Below are 22,193 nucleotides of genomic sequence, written 5' to 3' on the forward strand. Positions count from 1 at the left end.
CCCCCACAGGAGGGACTTGGGGGAGAGAAGACCTGCTGAAGGATCAGGCTTTGGCCCGCGTGGGTCTGCCTTGCCAGGCCCATCTGCAAGTGAAGACTCTGAGTAGCTGGTCCCCCTGCTCGAGTTCCCCTGCTGGCCACCCCGGCCTGCCCTCCAGTTCAGTCTGTGCCTCTGCTTCCTGGTGGGCTTCTCGAGGTCATTTAAAGTGCCCCCTCCCCTGGCCAGGGAGGGTCAGCTGCTCAGTGGAGTCGGGGCCTTTCCTTTATCTCCCTGTCCCTCTGCTGAGGTTCCAGATGCCTGTCTCGGCCCTGCTGGGGGTGAAAGCCTGGAGGCACCGGGGAGAGAAAGCTGGGGGCATCACCTTCCACTCTCCTCTCAACCTTCTACCTCTTTATTGCTCCTTCAGCTTTTACTCGTTTCCACCAGGTGTAAGGGGGACAAGGCAAATATGTCCTAAAGAGATTTGTACTTTCTTCTAAAATGCCAGGGCTACATACTCCATCCATTCATCTGTCTTTCCATTCGTGCATCATCCCTCCGTCTGTCCATCCATCCATCCATCAGCATCCAGTGTTAACTGAGCCCTGACACTCTGCTCGACCCTCCCAGGTGTGGGTCTATCAGTAGGCAGTGAGTTGCCTGTCCCAGCAAGTGTCCAGGAGGAGGCAGCTGAACAAGCAAAGAGTCGACTGACCAATGGCTGTAACCAGATCACCTGAAAGAGGTTGCTAAAAATCTGGACCCCTGGCCCAACTCCAGGCCTGTGGGACCAGAAGCTCCAGGGCTGGAGTTTGGGCCCCTGCCATCTCCCACAAGCTGGAGAGTATCATACAACTGAGAGGAGCTCGGCAGCCTCCCACACCTGCCCTCCTTTCAGCGGCTCAGAAACGTTGTGGAGCCATGAATCCACCAAGTGCTAACCGAGGGAAGTGTGGCCTGTCCCCTGATCCAGGGGAGGGGACTCTGCATCTTAAAGTTGGAGTGCTCTGCCTCCTCCTCAAACTACAAAGCTGCAGGGGATGAACACAGCACCTCTTCCTGTTGAGCCAGCTTTTCCAGGGAATGAAGCCTGTAAAACTCTACTTTCATGCCAACAGTAAGTGCTCGGATATTATGAAAGATAACGCACAACTTCATTGAGTTTTATTAAAGATAAAATGAGAGACTTCCAAACTTGCAGCAGGCCCTGGAAGAAGTGACCCCGACCCCCAGGAGTTCTGGAGGCGAGAGGGAGAAGCTGGCAGGGGGAGGAGCCTCCGCAGACAGGGGCCCTAAACGCCAGGCAGGGACCTCCGTGGGCACTTCCAGCGGCAGAGCGGCGACACAGCCTTCGCAGAGACGCTCAGATGCAGAAAGCCACGGCCAGGGCCTCAAATCCCCTGCCAGCAATCTCCCCATCAGCCCTGCAGCCCCCAGCCCTGCCCCCACCCTCCCCTCCGGGGACGGAGCTCTGCATATGAAAGAGGAGCCCAACAAACCCTGACCTTCCCCGCATCTTCACCTAGAACTCCCAGATTTCAAACCCCGCAGATATCAGAGGAGAACGCGGGACCTCAAAGCGGAGGCTGATTAAAGGGCCCCGCTTCCCGAGATGCGCCAGTCCTGTCAAAACAAACTTTGCCGTGTTTTGAAATGCTCACGGTGTTTGAAACATGTTCATTAGATATGAAAAAGGCAAAGATTTCACATGAAGCGGAGGCTGGGATCTGTGGGCTGCACTTCTTCCCCGGATGGTGGTTTTGAAAACGGCTGGGAAAGGGGGTGGGGGCGCTGACACGCATCCCCAGAGCGGCACCCCAGCCAGGCCTGGACCCGCTGCAGCCACTGGCGAGCAGAGAACCGGACCCTCTCTCTCTGCCTCCAGCGGAACACGGGGTGAACTCAATGGCCTGTGGGGTCCTCCCCGCCACACTCTGGAACCCTGTCTCCGTCTCAGAAAAATGGGGGACAGTCAGTGTCCTGGCACACGGAGAGGAGGAAGCAACAGCTCTGGGAAGGCTCGACTCCCCAGACCGCGCTCCCGGGGCCTCTCCAGACTCTCCCCGCTGCGCCCAACACCGGGACCGCAACACACGAATACCCTGTCCGTGTGCCACCGTTTGTCACCAAGTCCTCCTAAGTTACCAGCCGACCCGAGGCCAGGCCACACTCAGCCCTCCCGAGAAGCAGCCATGTTGCCGAAACACTGTACTTCTATCAGCGTCGACTTGATTCCAGACTGTTTACATCCCTACAAATATCTGCCTACTGGTAGTTCCCGCATGGAGGACCGCTAACAGATCGAAGAGTCAGCGAGCACGACTCGGCCAGGCTACACGGCACCCCGCCTTCCCAGGTATCAGGGGCTCATCCCAAGATGGAGCAGGAACCCTTGGACGGAAACTCTCCTGTGGCCACGCCCCCACCTGCCACGTGGCCACGCCCCACCTGCCACGTGGCCACGCCCCCCGCCCCCGCCTGCCACGTGGCTCTGGTTGGAGCACCACCCAGCGACGCGAAGATGCTCGCCTCACTGCACCTGGGCTTCCTCCCCTACTAACCAGTTCTGAGGATTCCCACCCGCTGGGCGCCTGGAGCACTAAGCAAGGTACCACCTGGGACATGATGATGCTTTGGCTGGTGGTGAAGATGCTAAACACATTTTCCAGCCCTGCAAGGCCTCCAGCCCCTGCTTGCCCCGGACCACAGGGATATGGCGGCATCGCTCTGTGACCCGGTTCCTCATCTGTCACTGGTCCACATTTTTAAGAAGCAACATGTTTTTCAAACATCCTTTAAACCTTGTCTTCTTTACCTCCTTGGTCAGTTTAGTGACTTCAGGAAACGGAAATAAAGCCCCTGGGAGGGGCCCAGGCAGCTCTAGATCCCCAGTGGACCCTTGCTCCTCAGGCGCAGCTGAATCAGAGAGCCCAGCACTGTGCCTGCACACAGTGGGCCTGCCGGGTACCATTCTGCCTGCCCCCCACACAGTGTCACCCTGGGTATGTCTGGGAACCCCGAGAGCAGGGAAGGCTGTATCACCTCATGTTCCCATAACCTCACGTCTCCCGCCCAGCCCAGGACCAGGGCACTTGGCCTGGGGAAAGGAGAAGGAAGGATTTGTATGCCCCGCAGCCAGGCCAGGGGTCGGCGACCTGGAAAACGGCATGCCCTGACTGTGGGTACCTGACAAGGGTCACCCCCAACCAGACCTGTCTTCTCCAGCCTCCTGAAAGGTGCGGTGGGGCGCGGCACTGGCCTGGATGTGAGCCTGCCTCAGCTCCCACCCTGATTCCAGCCCGAGGCCGTCAGGTCTGTGGCAGAGTGGGCAGGGCCTGCTCTCCCAGCCCCACAATTTGTCTTGCAGCTGCTGCCGTTGCTCGGAGCGAGACACTTGCTTGTAGCTTGTGAGCTGTGTGTAGGCAAATCTTTCATTTTTCTTTCATTATGCCGGCGTGTACTGTCACTTAATTTTTATGTATGCAATCCTTCCTGACAAATATGATCTGCTGCCTGGTAATTCGTCTGACGCTCATTCTGTTCCGCGCTCTAATTACGGCTCCTATTCCTGACACCGAGGCAGCCGCTCTGCCACCGCTGGGTACCGCACCTGTCAGCCCGGCCATGGCATGACTAATGCCCTTTCATGCCAGTCTCGTGTTAGCAAATATGGAGGCGGGGAGGGGGCTAGGGGAGGAGGCGGCTGGAGGAGATGGGATTTGCATAAGCCCTACCCTGGGTCAGCAGCCTCTGGAGACAAGGTGGTTGCTGGGGCAACGTGGCTGCCTTGGAACATCCCCCACATAGTAGGTGCACAGAGAGGCAACAGATGCATAATTCATACCCATGCATGGGGTATGAGGGAGGCTCTGCCCCCCAAGTCCTTCCTGAGTCACGAGGCAACTGCAATTAGTGCAGTCTTCTGCCCCGCCGAATGTGTGTGCGAGACATCTGTTTGCGGAACCTCGCTATGGAAGGGGGGTCTTTCTCCTGGTCTCCGAGACTTCAGACCTGGGCTCTGGCTTGGTACTGTCCCCTTCATGGGGCCTGGCCCTTGGTTTTGGTCACAGGGCCTTGCTGAGCCCGTGAGGGCCTCTCAGCTTGGTGGGCACGCGGCCCCAGGAGGGCTCCTTCCACCCACCACGAAGCCCGACAGCCGCTCAGAGGCTGTGGGAAGAGCCTGGCTTACCCGGGCAGCCTCTTCCCAAGTTCCAATTCCTTCTCATTAATATAATAAGTGCACCAGTCCAAGTCAATAAACTCACACTGTCGGACGAGCCCGCATTTCTGCCCGCTCCTAATGATGTGATCTTAACCGGCTCTGACTTGTGCCGCAGTCTTTTCCCCGGCGGGACGGAGGAGGGTTGGGACCTGACTGACAGGGGACAGGAGGCAGTGGCTTTAACTCTGCTCTTTGACGGTTTCCCTTGAATTTCTGGCCTTTCTGAAGGCCTTGCACCAGAGAGGTAAACAGTCCCAAGCTGACAAGACACAATGATTTTCCCAAAGAGAAGGATGTGGGGGAGCGAGAAAGAGACGGCTTCCTCCCAGGTACGGGGAGTCAGTGGCTGAGCTCTGGAGGCAGATCCTTCTGGGGCCCCCGACCCTGGGTTCCTGGAAGAACCGGGCACTGCACCAGGAGGGCCACATCGGGGCCCGGCTCCGCCACCACAGAACTCGGAGGAGTCCCTCAAGCTCCCTGGGTCTCAGATTCCTCATCAGCACAGAGGAAGGAGCCTACGGACCCTGACATCTGCTTGAGGCATGAATGAAGCATCGCCAACTCAAGGGTTGGCGGGTCCTTAAACATCCTTCCATTCTGACCTAACGGAAGAGCCACAGTGCACACCAGCTGCTAAGGAGGCCGGGCCAGGGGTCCTCTGAGGTCAGACGGGGACGACGGTTTCAAAACAATCACATACACACAAGCACTTACACAGTCACACACACAGTCTCTCCAGTTCCCAGCTGGGAGCTGTTGATCTCTGAGTTAGCCTGTTTCTCCAGACTGTGTGCTATATACCCTGAGAGCCTCGAGCCATCAGGACCTGTATGAACAGTGACAGTTTCCACCAGGAAAGTGTGTCTTCCAGAAGGCCGCTGTGTGTCTCTTGGCACGCCGCAGGCTCTCAGGGATGTAGCGCACAGAAAGACTGGAGATGCACTGGCTGGGCCACAGAGGGCGGAGGATACGAGCGGACAACAGAGCGGTGTTCGAGGGTCAGACCTGTGCACAGGACCAGCTCCCTCCCTGTGGATGCGGCACCCAATGGGGGAGGTGAGTCTCAGGCACCGTCCCCTGCAGACGCCACCGCAACGAGCCAGGAACTGCTGGGGGTGGGGGAAATGCCCCTGCACCCTGCCCTGGCCTGAAACGTTTCCACGCAGCCCTGGTCAGCACCCAGGGGACCCTACTTCTGTGTTACACACACACTGGGGACTTCGCCGGTTTCTAATCAAATGTAAAATTCTCCAGCAGTCCAAGTTTCACATTTGCTCACATATCTGGAGAAGGAAATGGCAACCCACTCCAGCCCACTCTTGCCTGGAAAATCCCATGGACAGAGGAGACTGGTAGGCTACAGTCCACAGGATCGCAAGAGTCAGACACAGCTGAGTGACTTTACTCACTCACTCACTTATCTGGATTCTGAAGCTGGACAGTGCTTAACATGACCCGAAACACACATCTGACCTCCAAGTCTCCTCTGGCATCCGGCCCTCAGCGCCCCCGTACTCCTGGGATGGTGTTCCCACTGAGCTCAGCCTTCAAGGCCCCGCCTGCCTTCCTTGCCACCCACAGGCCCTCCACCCTCCCCATGCCATCCTTTCCTCCAAACCTCACCGGCTCCTAGTCACTCCCCACACTTCAGCTACAAAGTCACCTCCACCATGCGAGCACTGGGCCCCTGCAGCTTTGAAACTGCCGGTTTAAAAGTCAAAAGCTGTAAACAGCCCAAACATCCCCAGCAGGAGGAACGGGCTGAATGTAGATGAATGAATGAAGTGTCACGATCTCACATGTTGGCGGGTCCTTGAACATCCTTTTGTTCTGACCTAAGAGAAGAGCCACGGTGCACCAGCTGCTAGGGAGGCCGGGCCAGGGGTGCTCCGGGGTCAGATGGGGACGAGAGCTTCACATACACACACACACACTCACTCACCCACACACAATGGGACACCATGAAGCAATGAGAAAAACAGCGTGGTGGTCTCTGCAACCACGGAGCCACCCCTCCCTACCCCTAAAACATGACCTTGTGAGAACGCAGGTGGTCCCATCCTGGGCTCCTCCGGCCCTTGGTTTACTCCCCTCTGGTCATTGTTCTGAAGAAGAACGTCTGAGGGTCTAACCAAAGGCACCCTGGGGACAGGGTTCGCATCTCCCCATGTCATCTAGGACCTTGGGGGTCGCTCGGGTGTGAACAGGCCGTCCTTACCTAGGGAGTGGGCCGCAGTGGTCTCTGAGCTGAAGAAGCGGCCCAGGCCGAGGTCACCCAGCTTCACGATGCCCGTGGCCGTGATGAACACGTTGGCAGGCTTGATGTCTGCAGGGGAAGGACAGGGGGGTTGGTGTGGGGTCTGAGGTGAAGTTGACTGGTGGCGGGGGGAAAGAAGGGAGGAGGCCTGGGTGTGGGCAGAGTGGGGCCCTTCAGGTGATGGGCATTTAGTCCCCAGTCCTGCTCTCTCAGGCCAAGGCCCTGGCCTTGTCTCTGCCCAGGTGTGGGACTTTGAGAAATGTGACCTCAGTTTCTTCATCTGTAAAATGGGTCTACAGCTCAGGGCTGCTGTGAGGTCTAGGAGTGCAGGGATTTTTGTGCTCTTGTTTCTTCTTTTACAGCAGAGTGGGTACTCTATGCAGGTCTGTGTAATAGACGAAGGGGGTGCTCAGGGAGGTAACCTATGCTGTTCCCCACTCACCAGGGCAGTGCCTCACACACAGCGGACACTGATAAATGCAGACAAAATGAACAAATGGAGGAATCGGTGAAGTCATCTAGCTAAAGCACACAGCACCCTGCCTGGCACCCACTGGGCTCTTCCCTCAGTTTAGGATGATGTCAGCTCTCAGAAACACTCATCTCCTCTGTCTAGCCAACTCCTACTAAGACTTCAAAGCCCAGATGAAAAGTTCCCTTTTCCGGGATGATTTCCCTGCGCTCCCAGGCAGAGCTGGTGGCAGTACTGGAACTAGCTATGACTGGGCCTCCTCCCTGCCAGCCTCCCCACCCACCCTAACCTCACTGCAGCCCCCTCTTGCTGGCTCCGGGGTGGTTTGGGGGGCTGGAGATTATGTGTCGAGCACGGCCCCTGTTCCTGGGGTCCCTGTAACTACATGGCACTTGGTGCTCTCACCTTGGGGAGGCCCCTGACAGGGGCACAAGGCCCGGGGTGCCATCAAGCCTGAGGCCTCTCGCTCCCATTCTCTGACCCTGTAAGGACAGGCGAGATGCTGGCCACCCACCGGATGGGGATGCGAGGCAGTCGCCCCTCCTCAGGCTGTCCCGAGGAGCCGGGAGGAGCCAAGGGGAAGGCTGTGTCCTGGGCCCCGAAGCCCCCAGGCAGCCCCTGGCACGTACCGCGGTGCATGACCCGGCGCGAGTGCATGTGCTCCACGGCGCTGCAGAGCTGCACGAAGTACTTCCACACGGTCCTCTCCGGGATGAGCCGCTTCTGCTTCTTGAAGTACTGCGGGGGGGAGACAGACACACGGATCGGCTTGGGTGACGGGCCTGGGAGGGCCGCTGTCCCGGCTCCAGGGGTCACGTGTCCACCCCCCAGCAGCAGCAGGGGGCTCCCTGAAGGCGGGGCCAGCCTGGCCAAAAGGGGTGTCCTGACGGCTTCACTAAAGGGATGCTGGGACCACATCTTGAGGGCTGTTCTCTATGACCCTTTACCCGGAGTCTCCTGGACACACATCCATCTCCTCCCACTGCCCAACAGGGATTAGTTCCTTGCAGGAGTGACTGGTGTAGGCTCTCTGCCCTGGGCCTGGCCCAGCATGGGGGCACCCAAGACCTGCTTAGTGGTTAAATCCCAGCTCCCTTCCTGGGAGCCAGCACATATAACCATCAACGAGCGTGGCAAGGACCTCCAGGAAGCGGACTTGACGTTCTCAAATAGACCTTCCAGTTTCAACAGGCACAACCTACTCTGTTGCCTGGAAAATCAAACTTAATGCTCCAGAAAAAAAAAAGCCCAAAACCTACCCAGGATGCGCTGAGTGATCTGTAAGTAACCAAAGGTTCTAGAAGAGCTCAACCAGGAACATGCCTCCGACCACTGTTCAGATCACCATCCCTCTGGGAGGGGATCCTGTGAGCCAGGCCTGTGGGGTTCAGGATGGGGGGAGCGCGTAACTCACACCCATCACTTGAAATCTAGTTTTTGTTCACTTCAGAGCAATCTTCTTTTCCTGAAGCAGCCAGAGATGAAGGCTTGACCCACATGTCAGGGCAGCTGCACTGGCACAAGACCCAGGACACACTTGTGGCCTGAGGTAGGAAGTGGGACCCGAGCTAACCTCTGCTAAGCACCTGCCATGTACAGCCTCTGTGCTGGGCCCTACAGTGACGGCTGTACCCAGCTCACAGATGGGGAAACTGAGGGCCACACGGGAGCAGTAAGGGGCAGAGTCAACAGCTCAACCCCAGGCTGTCCACCTGGGAAGCCCAAGCTCTTAACCCACTTCTAATGGTACCAGTCACCACCTGATAAAGGCCCAAGGTCAGAGAGGTTCGGGAACTTGCCCAGGGTCACCCAGCAGGGGCAGCAGAGCTGGGATCAGACGCGGGCACCTCCAACCTTGGGACAGTCACAGCGGGAAGCCCCTGGACTGGCTCTAAAGCCCCATGAGGCTCTTCTAAGGCTCCATTCTGGGAAGGGACCTCACACATCAGCTGCCCCTGGCTCCCGGCACAGACCCCCCCCGCCAAGGACCACCTCAGGCCTCCGTAGTGGGTCACGCTGCAGTATTATTTGTGCCCTGATGTTAGCTAATCCTCATTACAGCATTTAAACGGGGACGTGCGCGGCTGTGCGTGGTGATTTTCTAAATGTCACGTCCTATCGGTGCGGGTGACATTTAGCAAGAAGGCGTAGAGTCTCTGGTGGGTTCTGGGGTGGCAGCAGCTCCCGGCTTCACCATCCATCGTAAATAATGCCGGCACGTGGCCCTGGCGGTGCTGCTTGGCTCCGGAGGCTGGGGGCCTTTGGGATGGAGGGTCTGCTGGCCAGCCGCCTCCCTGTCAGGTCAGGACTCAGTGTGGCCCCCAGGCTGAGCCCTGCCTAGGTCCCCGATCCCTCCAAAAGTCGCAGGCAGCTAGAGAGCAGTAAAGGCCAGAGAAACTGCTGCTCCCAGGCCCCGAGCACTGTGCTGGGTGCATTACAGATGGGAAACTGAGGCACAGGGAGCTGGCCAGGTCATCCCACAGGTGTGTCTGACCTTGGGCCCAGGGTCTTCCTACTGCCCTGCCTGCCTGTCTGAGCTGCTCTGCCTGCAGGGCCACAGGCTCAGCAGGGGAAGGGGAGGCTGAGGGGCCCGTGACAGAGGCAGGGAGGTGCCAGGCCATGTGAGGAGGAGGGCTCCTGAGACAGGAGGGCCTGAAGCACCTGGAAGCTGGGCCACTGCCCCAGAAACCAAGGGGGTGAGTAACCGACTTGAACCCTGGGTCAGGGTTGGCCCGGGGGAAGCCGGGGTGAGGGGAGGCACCACCCCAGGCCAGGCACTGAGAGTGCTGGATGCCACCATGCCTCGCTCTTGTCTCTTCTGGCTGGAAGGAGCTTGCATCCGGGCCCTGCAGCTCCCGCGCAGCCCTCCCTGATGAGGCCCCCAGGACAGCAGTGGAAACTGAGGTTCAGGAAGGGGAGGGATCTATAACTTGCCCAGCACCCTCAACTCCCCACAATCTGACTCCAGCCCCCTCCATGAGCTGAGAGGCTGTGAGGGGGTCTGAGGGCCACAGGGGCTGACAGGGTGCAGCACCCTGACCAGACAAAGTGTTTTGTGGATCCTGGGCTTCCATCCCTCTGGGCTCTGGCACAAGCTGTTCTGCCTCTAGGCTGCGGGTCTCCCCTCAGGTCTCTACTAACGTGTCACCTCCTCCAGGAAGCCTTCCCTGCTAACATGTCACCTCCTCCAGGAAGCCTTCCCTGGCTCCCACAGACCCTGAACTTGGCTTGTTCACGGCCACTCATGACTGTTCATTCACAGCTCTGCTCTCCCATCAGAGGCGAGCTCCCTGAGGGCTGTGCCTAGGCCAGCAGCATGGGGGTGGGCACAGAGCGGGTCTGGATGCATGGTGTTCAGTGAGGGAATGACAGAGGAAGGAAAAAAAGAGTGGGGGGAGCGAGGGAGAAGTGAGACGTGATATAGCACATCTGTTTCCACCAGGGATCTATGTGGAGATTAACATCCCTGCAAACGCATTAATATGTCAACGAAAGTATAAAAGCAGGTGATAACAGCTCAAGCAATGCTGCTTCCCAAAGACGTCCGTATTCCTAGGAGCCAAATTTCAGAAAAGCAGACACCGAGCAATGACTCAATCCCCAGTGCGTGGTGGGAGAGACAGAGCGTCTATGACTGTCTGCAAGTGTGGCTGGGATCAGGCGGGGGCTCGAGCATGGCCCAGCCCAGCTCAGGGACAGACTGGGCTCGGGGGAGGAGCGATGCAGGCCCACCGACACGGTCTGTGGATGAGGGTCCAGCCCGCCGGGGAGTGAGGACGTTGAGGGAGGAGGGGCGAGTGGAGCTGAGAGCGCTGGCCCAGGAATCCCACTTAAGGGACTGTGCTACCGCAGGCAGGTGACAAAACCTCTTTGGGCCTCGCTATTTAAGGACAGTGTGGACTCAGGGAGTGAGGCGTATGCTCAGCACGGTTGTGGCCTGCAGTGGGTGCCTCATCAGTGGAGCTGTGCTGGTCCCCGTGTCCAGGCTCAGGTGCACCCGGTCCTGGGTCCAAGGATGCGGGGGTGAGCGGGCAGTCTGGGGGCTGCCTATGGGACTTGATAGGTCGCTCAAAATCTCTGAGATCCCTGACCTTGACAATTATATGGAAAGGAAGATGTCTCTCAAGGGCTGAGGGGCTCAGGAAGGTCCCTTGGGGATGATGCCACCGGAGGGCCACTGGAAGCAGAGACCTGGGCCACAGGCATGGGTCTGTCCCCATGTTGCTGGGGATCCTCAGGTAACTCTTCCAGCCTCTCTGGGCTTAGTTTTCCCATCTATAAAATGAGGCAGAAGATACTTTCCCAGATTCTGAAACCCGGGGTTTGACCTATAGGGGATTATGCTCCATCCCTTCTGCAAGGCAAAAGTGGCCACGAGGCTGTGGGTGGGCTGGGGTGGTGAGGGACTGCAGATGGGTCTTTTCTGCCCATGGCTGACCCTGTCCCAGCAAGTGTGGATGGGACTGTAGCTGAGGCCTCTGGGCATCAGCAAGGGTGGACAGGGGGCAAGTGTCCTTGAGTGGCTGCCTCTGCCTGAGGCCAGAGCACTGGGGAATCTGAGCTGAGGTTGGGGAGCACCTGACCTGGGCAGGTCCCCCAGACCCAGCTCTCCCGCCAGGTACCCTCACCTTGATCATCTGTGATAGATCGCCCGCGTCCGCCAGCTCCAGCACAATGTTCAGTTCATTGTCCTCAATGAAGGAGTCCAGATACTTGATGATGTTCGGATGGTTCAGTTGCTGCCCGAAGAGAGAAAAAGAGGGAAATGGAGCCAGTGAGAGATGATACAGTTGGAGAGGCAAGTATCTGGGGGGAATGGCCTGCAGAACTAGGTGACACCGGGAAAGTCATTTTGCATCCCTGAGCCTCAGTGTCCCCCTCTGTAAAATGGGCATAATCTTTTGGAGAGAAGCTGTGAAGATTACATGGGCTATTAATACCTCTGAAATGTCTACATGGTGACTGCTCGCAGCTAAGACTCAACAGACACTGTGGAAATGACCCTCCTCTCCCTCCTCCTCTTCATCATCACCACCACCCAGGCCCCTCCAGGGCAGGGCCAGGCCTCCACCACTCCACCTCTGCACTCAGTGGTCCTGGAGTACTTAGAAGTGTCTACCTCCTTCCTTCTTCTTTCCCACTTTCTCAGTTTCTGACCCACCCTTTGTGAAATCTTGAGAAAACATCATTCCTGGTGTGAGAGCTGCCCTGAGCACGGTGCTCAGTAATGAAGCCCTGATTCTGGCCTGATCACCGTGGCCCAGGTGATCAGGACTGCGCCCCACTGGCTGGAAGTCAGCCCCTGCTTGGCTGACAGGAGATCCTGGCATTCCTTATGACTGAGTCTGTACCAAAATGACTCCAGGATCTAGGGAAGGCAGAGGGACTCAAATATTCTGCCACAGTATGGTCAGCCCATCCAGGGGGGGGTCCCATCCAGAGGCGACTTGAAAGCACATTTTCCCAAAGGCCTGGACGGTGCTGCGTGAGGGGCGTGTATCTATGCTGTGTATCACTGTCCCACCCCCGCCTGGCAGCCTCTGACTGGTCCTGGCATGAATGATGCCGCCCAGTGGCCCCTCTGAGGACCGTGCTTCTTTCTGTTTTGTAGGAAACACCCCGTGCCCTGGCACATCCTGTTGACTTCCCACGGGCAAGCTGGAGAGGTGGGTCACGTTCTGCAAAGGGGCTGGCCTGGCAGCAGAGGTTATAAGCATGGCAATGAGGGCTGCCTCTGACCAGATGCTACACCGAGTCCTTCCAATGCATCTTCTCACTAGTTCCATGACAACACCTCTGAAGACAGCACTCTCATCATCAACCCCTAAGCCAGATGAGAACATAAAGACCCCAAGTGGTCAGCAGCTTACCCATGGCCCCAAAGCTAGTGAGCAAGGGGTGTATCTGCCTGCGAAGCCCACAGCTGACTGCGCTCAGTGGCACTGCAGCCTGGGGGATGGTCAGAGCCCCCACTCCAGGCAGGTCCGGGTCATGCAACCTGGGGCGGCCTCACCAAAGAGGCTATGCATAGTCACACAGTTCTGAGCCCAGGAACCAAACAGGCTGGCTCAGTGTGCACACATGTACAATCCCTTACTCATGTGAGTAGCACATGTGTGTTCTTGGCCACAAGAAGGGAGACAGGGGTGTGTGATCCAGACAGCCGCTCCCCAGGGCTGGGGAACCAGAGTTTCAGGGATCACAACTGGGTCCAAAGTTGACCATTTAGTAAAACTTTGAAAATGTTACCTGAAGAGTATTTTAGGACCTGTGATGGCTGGAGTTAAGGATACCTCCCTACAAGCCTCTAGCGTCCCCCTGGAGACCCATCACAGCCACGGGCCACCCCAGCAGGCATCCACAACTCCCATATGGCCACGGCACCTCGCTCTCAGCCACTACGGGGCCCCCTCTCTTGTCCCCACGTTCAAGTCTCATATCCTGAATGTGGCATTCAAGTCCACCATGATCTGCACTCCCATCCACGCTGTCGGGGCTCCTGCAGCAGGCTCGTCTCAGCCTTCCAGATTCTGAGACCAGGCCCTGGGCCCTGCACAGGCTCTCGGGGGTCTTTGGGTCTGCTAGCATTACCCGACAATCACCATCTGCTGCCTGTCTATTCCCCCTCTTGCCTGGGAATCCCTGGACAGTGGGGTGATGGTGGGGGATGCCATGGTTGACTGTACCAGTAGCCCCACTTTACAGGAAGCTGCCAACCAAGCTCTCTCTATGTGGGGACAGAGGACACCAAATCAGTGTAGACTGCGTGCTCTCCTATGCCAGGTCCTCTTCAGACACTATTTTATTTTTAAAACATTTTCATTTATTTATTTTTTGGCCATGCCACACTGCTTGCAGGATCTCAGTTCCTCAACCAGAGACTGAATCCAGACCATGGAAATGAAATACTGGGATCCTAACCACTAGGCCAGCATTCTCACCATTGATCCGATGGGCAAACTGAGGCTCAGGGAGGTTAAGTCATATGCTTAAGGTCGCACATCTTGTAAACGAAGACATCAGCATTTGAACCCAGGATCCTGGGCCTCCAACGCTCATCCCTTTTTTTCTCCTCCATCACCTCCTAATTCTCAGGTGGAATCCTGAACCTGGGGAGGAGGGCAGAGCCCCAGGGAGAGCAACCCCTAGACCAGGGATATATGTCTAGTCCAGAAAGTTCTGCCATCTCTAACTCTTAGGAGACCAGAGGGGAAGCCAGCAGGAAGGGGGAAAGGATGACCATAGACACCATCCACCACCGCCATCCCTTACCCTAGACAGGCCCTGCAGGTCTGTCCTACACACGACCCTGTCCAGCTCTGGTGGAACCAAGGACTTCTCCCCACATGGGACAGGCACATCAGCTACCCATGGGGGGCAGGGAGCCATCCCCAGTTGTGCATCCTGCCTCCTCCCTGTTGGAGGCCTGGCAAGACTCCAACAGGCTGACAACTCAGGGGCACCGAGCCCCTCCAGCTCCCAGAACCCGGGGCCTCATGCCTAGCTGTTAATTCTGCCCAGAGCCCCAGGCTGGCTCGACTCTGTCTCCCTGGCATAGAGCATCTGCTGGAGGGAGCACGAGAATCAGAGAGAAAAGAAGAGAATACATCATGACTGAATATTCAGATGTGTGTACCACCACATGGAAATACAAGAGCACAAGGCTGAGAACAAAGATGGGATGAGACCGACAGGGAGACAGAGACAGACAAACCGCAGTCTGACCCAACGCCCACCCTCGCTCCTTCCCCAACAGCCTGGTCCACGGCTGCCACATCCAGGATCCACACGGGACAAGGAGAGCCGGTCTGGGGGCACCGTGAGGACTGGGCAGAGGTGAGGCGGGGTCCCCACTCAGCCACAGAGGACAAACCAGTCGCTGACCTCCTCCAAAGTACGTCGTTTCTGAATTTAAAGGGCTGAGGGGCTATGATGGTCACGACGTGGCCTGGCCTGGCCCAAGGAAGCATGGGGCTCCTGCTCGGCCCAGGGCACTCACCTTCAGGAGGCCAATCTCCTTGACACAGTCCTGCCTGGCCTTGGCGTCCATCATCTCAAATATCTTGGGTGAGAGAAGACAGAAAAAGTAGTTAAAACCAGCACCCAGAGCTCCAGAGGAAGCACAAGGCCTGGGACCCCAGCCTGGGTTCTCACGCCTTTGCTGAGGGAACCGTGTAAGGACAATGGTTCAGATAACTGGGTGCCCACCACGTGCCAGGCACTATGCTGACTGATTCCCACCGAATCACCTCAGCAGCTCCCATGAGGCAGGGGTTACTGCCGGCCAACTTACAGAGGAGGAGACTGAGGTACAGAGAAATCCTGTGACTTGCTAAGGTCATGCACCGGTAAGGGGTAGGATAGGAAACACCCTTGGAGCCTCAGTCTTCACGTCTATAAATGGGGCCAACAGCCCAACCTCACTGGGCAGTCATGTGGACCAAGATAGAAAAAGGGGTACAGCATGTGCCCCCTGATGCCCCCCAGGCCCTGTGTTCACTCCATGTGGGTCCTTCCAGCACCTCCTGACTTACAGGAACAAACAGGAGGGTGACATAGCTGCTCCACCACAGAACCCATCCCGGCACTAAAAATCAACAGAGAGAACCCAGGTGAGTCTGTCCCTGGCAGACAAAGGGCAGAACACGGGCCCTTTCTGAACCGAGGAGCCCGTGTCCCCTCCGGCCATCCCAGGCCACGTGCGCAGCACCCAGATCTACAAGGACAGAATCACACTGTTCGGGTCCAGGCGGGGCTTCTTCGCCTGTCTCCCCACCTCGTGACTATATCTGAACTCCCTTCCCTCTCCTGGGCCTCCTCTGCCAGCCGGTTAATCTCATTCTTTAGGGTAAATGAGCAAGTTGAGGGGCTGTGGAAGCCCTGCTGAAGGACTCAAGGTCACTTCCTGCAGAAAAGAGCCATTCAGAGGGGCCCAAAGGCTCTCACGAGCAGCTTCCTCCTTGGGCTTTGCTGCATAGAATACACGTGCCTGACCCCACTCCCCCGATTAGGAGGGACTCGGAGGCCGGGCAGGGCACTCCAGCCCAGAGCTACCAAAGAGGGTCAGTCAGCTGCAGATCTGAACCTTAGATCCCACTTAGCACCACCCACCAGCCCTGGTAAATTATTCACGTGCCTGCAGTTTTCCTCCTCCAAAAAATGCGGTCATAATTCCCACCCACAGAGCCGCTGTCAAGATTCTGTGAGCTCCAGCATGACCCAGTATACAGCAGGCACTCAGCATGTGCTCGTCCTTGTTTTCCTTTACGGTTCACAGGGAGTTTTTGCAAAGACAAGGCCACCTGATTCTCCCACAGCCCTGAGAGTGAGGAGAGTACCAGTTTCCCGGTTTTTTTTTTTTTTGCAGGGGAGAGGCAGGACTAGCCCAGGGCCACAATGTTTAGACACTGCCAGCTCCTGCCACGTGGTTTTGACCCCACGGCGCTGTTGGCTCACCTGCACCTTCTTCAGAGCCACTGTCTTCCTGTCCAGCAAGCAGGTGGCCTTGTACACCTCACTGAACTGCCCTCGGCCGATCTTCTTCTCGATCTGGAAGTCGGCCAGCGAGCAGCGAAAAGACAGGGCAGTCGGGTGCCTCTGGAGGGGAAGGACAGAGGGCGTCAGTGACCAGCCAGGCGAAGTGGAGGCCCGAGACCTGGGGTGGGGTTTCGGGGGTGACGCTACCCCTTCCCCAGCCCCGGCAACACCTCTTCAGGGTGAAGGAGGGACCCTGATCACCCCCTCACTATCAGAGACCCCCTCTCCCCTTGGCGCTGTCCACACCAGCTCTCTTTGGTCCTGACGACGCCCCTTTTGCAGATCTGGGCTTCTCCACACACTTGTCTCCATCCCTCAGCATCGGATCACTTGTACTTTGTTCATTTCTGTCTCCACTCTCGTGGGCCAGGGCCTTGTCTGCCTTGGTCACTCCTGAACCCTTTCTGTCCCTGCTAGAGCCGGCCAGCAGAGCAGGTGCAATCAACATCTAAGGCAGCAACTAGCAAACTCACAGCGCCGAGGGGAGGGGGGCCCTGTGGGGTCCTGTCAGCCTCAGGGCTCCCCAGACGCACCCCCAACCCTTACCCTTCAAGTCATCCCACGAAGTGGCCACCTCCCCTCCCAGGGTAGCATTCCCACTGCAGCTATGGGAACATGCAGGTTAAACCTGCAGCCTGACATTCGGAGCCCATTCTTTGGATAAACTGTCCCCTTTATGGCAACATGAAGAATCTCGGCACCGTGATGACTCTCCAGGGGTCAGCGTTGAAGGCAAGGATTAAGCTGCAGGACCTGCCCAGGATGGAGCCAAACGGGTGAGGCACAGTGGCTAGGTTCACCCTCTGCCCAAAACACACCTGCAAAGGTGGTCTTGGGAAGAGGAGAGGAGGGGGAGCCACTGCTGGGCCCCCACAGGGCGGGGTGGGGGGGGCAGAGGAGGCCCCACGACAGCCTGGCAGGGTGGGCCCTCCCTTCTGCTATAGCCCACTCACAGGTGGGGGATCGCCCCTACTGGGGACCCTCCCCACTGGGTGCTGACATGAAGACGGTCTCTGCTGCTGCTGGATGACTTGCACACAGTAGGTGTACAGAAATGTGTGCAGTGTTCCTTCAGGAGAACAGGGGTGAGGCAAGAAACCTTGAGGGGCCCCCCCTACCCAGCCTCGTCCCCCCACCCCCACCCCCCGCAGCAGGGCAAGCCGCTGTATTTTCGGAAGTAGAAATGCCTCTTCCAGAGTTTGGCCAGAGCCTCTGAGAAGCCGAAGGTCAGGAGTTCCCCTGTGCTGTGTTCTGGAACTCTCCCCACCAGGAATGCCAAGAGCAGACAGGTCACTCCTGGAGAGCCCTGGGAACCCCCGGATGACTGGCTGAGGAGCCCGTCAGCCTGGGTCACTGGCTGATGACCTTGGTGGTTACACAAGCTACCCTGAGCCTCGGTTTCCTGTCCGTAGGGTGGAGGTAGGGTGGCTCCGAGAATTGGGCAAGATTGCTAAGCTGTGCACACAGTCAGTACTTAGCGGTTGCAGCCATGTTACAGACAGGCTTGGGCGGGGCAGGAATGAGGAGGTCGGAACTGGAAGGTTGGGGCCTGAGCGGCTACTCCCCACCTCTGCATCTGCCAAGGCCCAGCTCTGCACCAAGGAAAACCTAACAGGCACCTTCTTGCCAGGACTGAGAGATGGAACTCAGCTTTGCAGCTCGCAATCGCTGGGCCCACCCTGACTCAAGTCTCCAGACATAATTACCCCCGTGATGGGAGATTTGAAGACACTCTGCCTGGGGACCTGAGCAGGTGGTTGGGCTGGTGGAGGAGGAAGATGGTGCTCTTGCCCACCACCTGCCAGTCTCTGCCAGGTAAGTTCTTTAGTCTCAGCAACGGACCTACATGCACACCCAGTGTCCACCTAAGAGGAGCAAGCATGCATTTACTGAGCATGTACTATGTGCCAGGCACCGTGCAGGTAGCTTCCCAGGACCTTGTGAGCAGACATCACTGCAATTCCATTTCAGGAACCTGAGGCTCAGGGGGAGGCTCCAGACCCCACCGTGAGTAATACCGGGGATCTGAACCAGGATGGGATATCCCTTTGCCCTGTACATGTTATCACCCAGCTCTGCTTTCCCGTCAAGACCCTGTGACTAGTCAGGCCTTCCAGCTTCAGCCTCCTGAGCCCCACCTGTGCCCCCACCATGGGCCTCTGCCCTAGTCCTCTCTGTGTCCCCTGAACTGAGGCTCTGACCTGCCAAGCAAGTGCTCAGGGCATGTGTGTCAAAGGACACAATGAAATGCGCTCAAAACAGCTGGGAGCACAAGGGACTCTGCGACCCGGCCACTGTCACTTCTGTGGGTGCAGCTGAAACCACACACCCAGAAGAAGGCAACGCTCTCGGCCCCTGGAGGAACCACACGTGGTCAGCATAATAATGCCATGCCGTCTCTTGTGTGTTAGGCACTGACCATGCATCTGCTGGTGTCCTAGGTGATCAGACAAGTTTTTTTTTTTTTTTTTTTTAATTTTATTTATTTATTTGGCTGCTCTGGGTCTTAGTTGTAGCATGTGGGATCTAGCTCCCTGACCAGGGATCGAACCTGGGCCCCCTGCACTGGGAGCTCAGAGTCTTAGCCACTGGACCACCAGGGAAGTCCCTGATCAGACAGGTTTAATGACTGAAGTCCCCTAACAGCTTATAAAACAAGGCTTATCAATCCCACTTTATGATTACGGACACTGAGGCACAGCCAGGCAATGGGAGCTGGGACTTGAACTCCCGAATGACGGAAAGCCAGGCCTGCTGCCCGGCGACATGAGGCAGGGTCTCTCCGCCTCACCTGTTTCCTTGGGGACAGTGAGGGTCTGGAGGGTGTGCTCTCTAAGGGTCCTGCTTCTGCCAATGTGGAGTGATGAGTGGCCAGAGTCCCTGGCACTTCCCACCCACCTCAAGGACATTCCCCAGAGGCCATGTGGTCCAGCTCCACAACTGAGAGCTCCCAAAGGATGGGGACCTCCCAGCCAGCCTGGCTGACCGCCCTGCACTTCTGAATATGCGATGACCCAGATTTGCATTTCCTATCACAACCCATCCAACCTAATTAGAGGAAGGCTCTGAGGAGGGGGCAGGTTCCCCAGGGGGCAGTGCAGCGGTGAGGGCGCTCAGGGGTTGCTGCCACCCTCACCGGGGTCAGGAGAGGGCTCTGTCCCTGAGGGGACCCCTACTCAGGTGGGGGTCACTATGGGACACAGGGCTCCTGGGGGTGCAGCTGCCTGAGCCAGCAGAGTCCTGACCCCAATTTAACTCAGGGACTCGGAGCAGAAAAGGAAAAGTTGAACCGAGTTTTTGCCCCCAAAGGCCAGACCTCTCCCTGCCACCCACCACCACCGGGGTGGGCCCCTGGCAAGTTCCTGCAGGGGAGAGAGGCAGTCCATGATGGGGGCTGTCAGAAACCAGCCCCAGGACCTCCAGGAGAAGATGGTCTGGGAGCTCTAAGCTGCTGGGCAAACGTGGAGATGGCCCCAAACAGCCCACACGATGGTGGAGCCAAGAGTTACCCCTCCTGGCGGCCTTTCTGAAAACAGCTCATCTAACACTTACTGTCCCGTTACGTCGGGGACCCCACTCTGCCTCCTAGGAAAAATACACACAACCCCAGGGCCCAGGGTGACAGAGAGGTGACTGCCACTCTGGCCCAGTCTACTGAAATGCTGACACTGGGACCTGGAGGCCTGGGTTCAAGTCTTGACTCTGCCACTTCCCAGTGAGCCCTCTGGGCCTCAGTTTCCTCATCTGTCCAACTGGGATCTGTTGGACAACCGTCATCTATTCAACCATCATCTAGTTCTTTGTCCTTGGCAAACAGCCCTGGGTGACTGATGGAAGGATAGTCAAGTCAGAGGCTGCAGGTACATCCACCTCACCCCTTAACTGTAGCCAGAGGATGTTGGGTAAATGACCTGTCTGAGCCTCAGTTTCCTCATCTGTGAATATGGGGCTATGAAGACCTATTTAAGTGAGATGAGGGTTGTCCAACAACCCTCCGAAGGGTTGCTGGGGGTTAAATAAGTTAATGAGTGAACACTTAGAAGAGGGCCCAATATTTAGGAAATACTGCATATTTGGTGTTATTATCATGTTTGTTGTTATTATTACTGTTGGTTTGGCATTGCCAGAATGTCTGGAGAATGCAGCATGTACCTCCCAGGGGTGGGGAGAAACAAAAGCAGGGTGTGCCCAGCTCACCAAGCGCCCAGCCAGGTGGGAGCCTGGCCCAGGGAATAAACACAGGGAATGAACGGCTAGTGTTATCAATACCACTTGCGTTCCCATCCCACCGAGGGTCTGCGCTGAGCGTATTTCTAGCTCTGGGTTCTCTAGCTATAAAAACTAAAATGAATTTTAAAATGCAAGACTAAGATCAACGACATCCCATTTCCTTAACCCATGGTGCTGGGTGTTTAAAGTACACCATCTCACTTAAATAAGTCTTCATAGCCCCATTTCACAGATGAGGAAACTGAGGCTCAGACAGGTCATTTGCCCAACATCCTCTGGCTACAGTTAAGGGGTGAGGTGGATGTACCTGCAGCCTCTGACTTGACTGTCCTTCCATCAGTCACCCAGGGCTGTTTGCCAAGGACAAAGAACGAGATGACGGGCTTGCCCCCTTTTCTAGGCTGTGCTATGGGCACCAGAGGCCATTTCTGACTACTCATCCCCCTTCCCCGTGGTGGGAGCCCCTTAGTTTTCCCCTAAAGGTAGAAGAGATGGGGTGGAGGGACAGGGAGGTGGCAGTGGGCCTGAGAGGGCCCATGATCTCAGAGAGGAGGAGCCCCTGGGAACAACTCCTTGGGCAGCAGGAGGAATCTGGTGGGGTCAGGAGTCAAGGACATGGCCAAGGTCCTGAGTCACTTCTAGCCCTGACCCCACTCTCCCAAGAGATAGGAGGACAACACCAGACAAACAGCAGGGGAACCCGGTGTCTTGGACCACCCCAGGATACCGCCACCCCAGAAAGCTCGGTGAAACCCAGTTCTCTTCCCCAAGTCAGATCAAATTAGGCCACAAACACCCTTCACCCTGCGTTAATTTGAGTTTAAAATGTTTGAACCACAGTAATCCTCAGCCATCGACAAATCCTTAAAAAAAAAACAAAAAAAACAGGGGCATAAAATTACATGTTAAAAGAATAAAAATGCATCCGCCCAATTAATTTTCTGAAATCTCATTAAAAAATTTAGCCTGACTAAGTCAGACTTCTGACCTGAATTTTAATCATCTTTACACTGGATGGGTCTTTTTTCCCTGATATTTGCAATGCATCATTAATTTTAAGGCAACCGCTTCTACGATTTTAAAAAGCACACTTCATCAGAATGACATTTCCTGTAAACGAACTTCACCTTTAAAGACATCTGACATTGTGTGCCGGGAACTTCTAATGGATTCGGTGTATGTGTATACAGCGATGTGTTTTAAACCTGCGTGGCAGAAAAGAAGGGTGCAATTTACAGAGTCCATATTGTCAGACGCTTTACGAGGCCAGACCCACTCAGCTCTTCACGATCTGGCTAATTTCGTACCTGAAGCCAGCCTCCCTTCCTGCAGCCCAAGTGGCAATAAGGGCTGTGTGGCCACCAGACTTGGAGCCCTGCTGGCTTTCCCCTCGATAGCAAGATGGACAACTTACCACGCATCTCGATTTCCTCCCCTGCAGAGAGGAGTTTTAAATAAGATCTCCTCCTCTGGCTTGGTAGCAGGATGGAATGAGG

The 22,193-nt window shown here is 56.6% G+C and overlaps 1 protein-coding gene across 4 annotated transcripts in view; it reads right to left on the reverse strand.

Moving 5' to 3' along the window:
- NEK6 (NIMA related kinase 6) overlaps positions 1–22,193 on the reverse strand; it is an 84,844-nt gene that overhangs the window by 15,020 nt on the left and 47,631 nt on the right. For all 4 annotated transcript variants that reach the window (XM_065928473.1, XM_065928477.1, XM_065928476.1 and 1 more), the window contains exons 3-7: positions 16,387–16,527; positions 14,930–14,992; positions 11,559–11,669; positions 7,560–7,668; positions 6,420–6,527 (exon numbers count right to left, since the gene is read on the reverse strand). In XM_065928473.1, the coding sequence (XP_065784545.1) occupies positions 6,420–6,527; positions 7,560–7,668; positions 11,559–11,669; positions 14,930–14,992; positions 16,387–16,527 (532 nt within the window). The remainder of the gene's footprint in view (positions 1–6,419; positions 6,528–7,559; positions 7,669–11,558; positions 11,670–14,929; positions 14,993–16,386; positions 16,528–22,193) is intronic.

The sequence above is a fragment of the Muntiacus reevesi genome, chromosome 3, assembly GCF_963930625.1.
Source record: "Muntiacus reevesi chromosome 3, mMunRee1.1, whole genome shotgun sequence".
Lineage (NCBI taxonomy): Eukaryota > Metazoa > Chordata > Mammalia > Artiodactyla > Cervidae > Muntiacus > Muntiacus reevesi.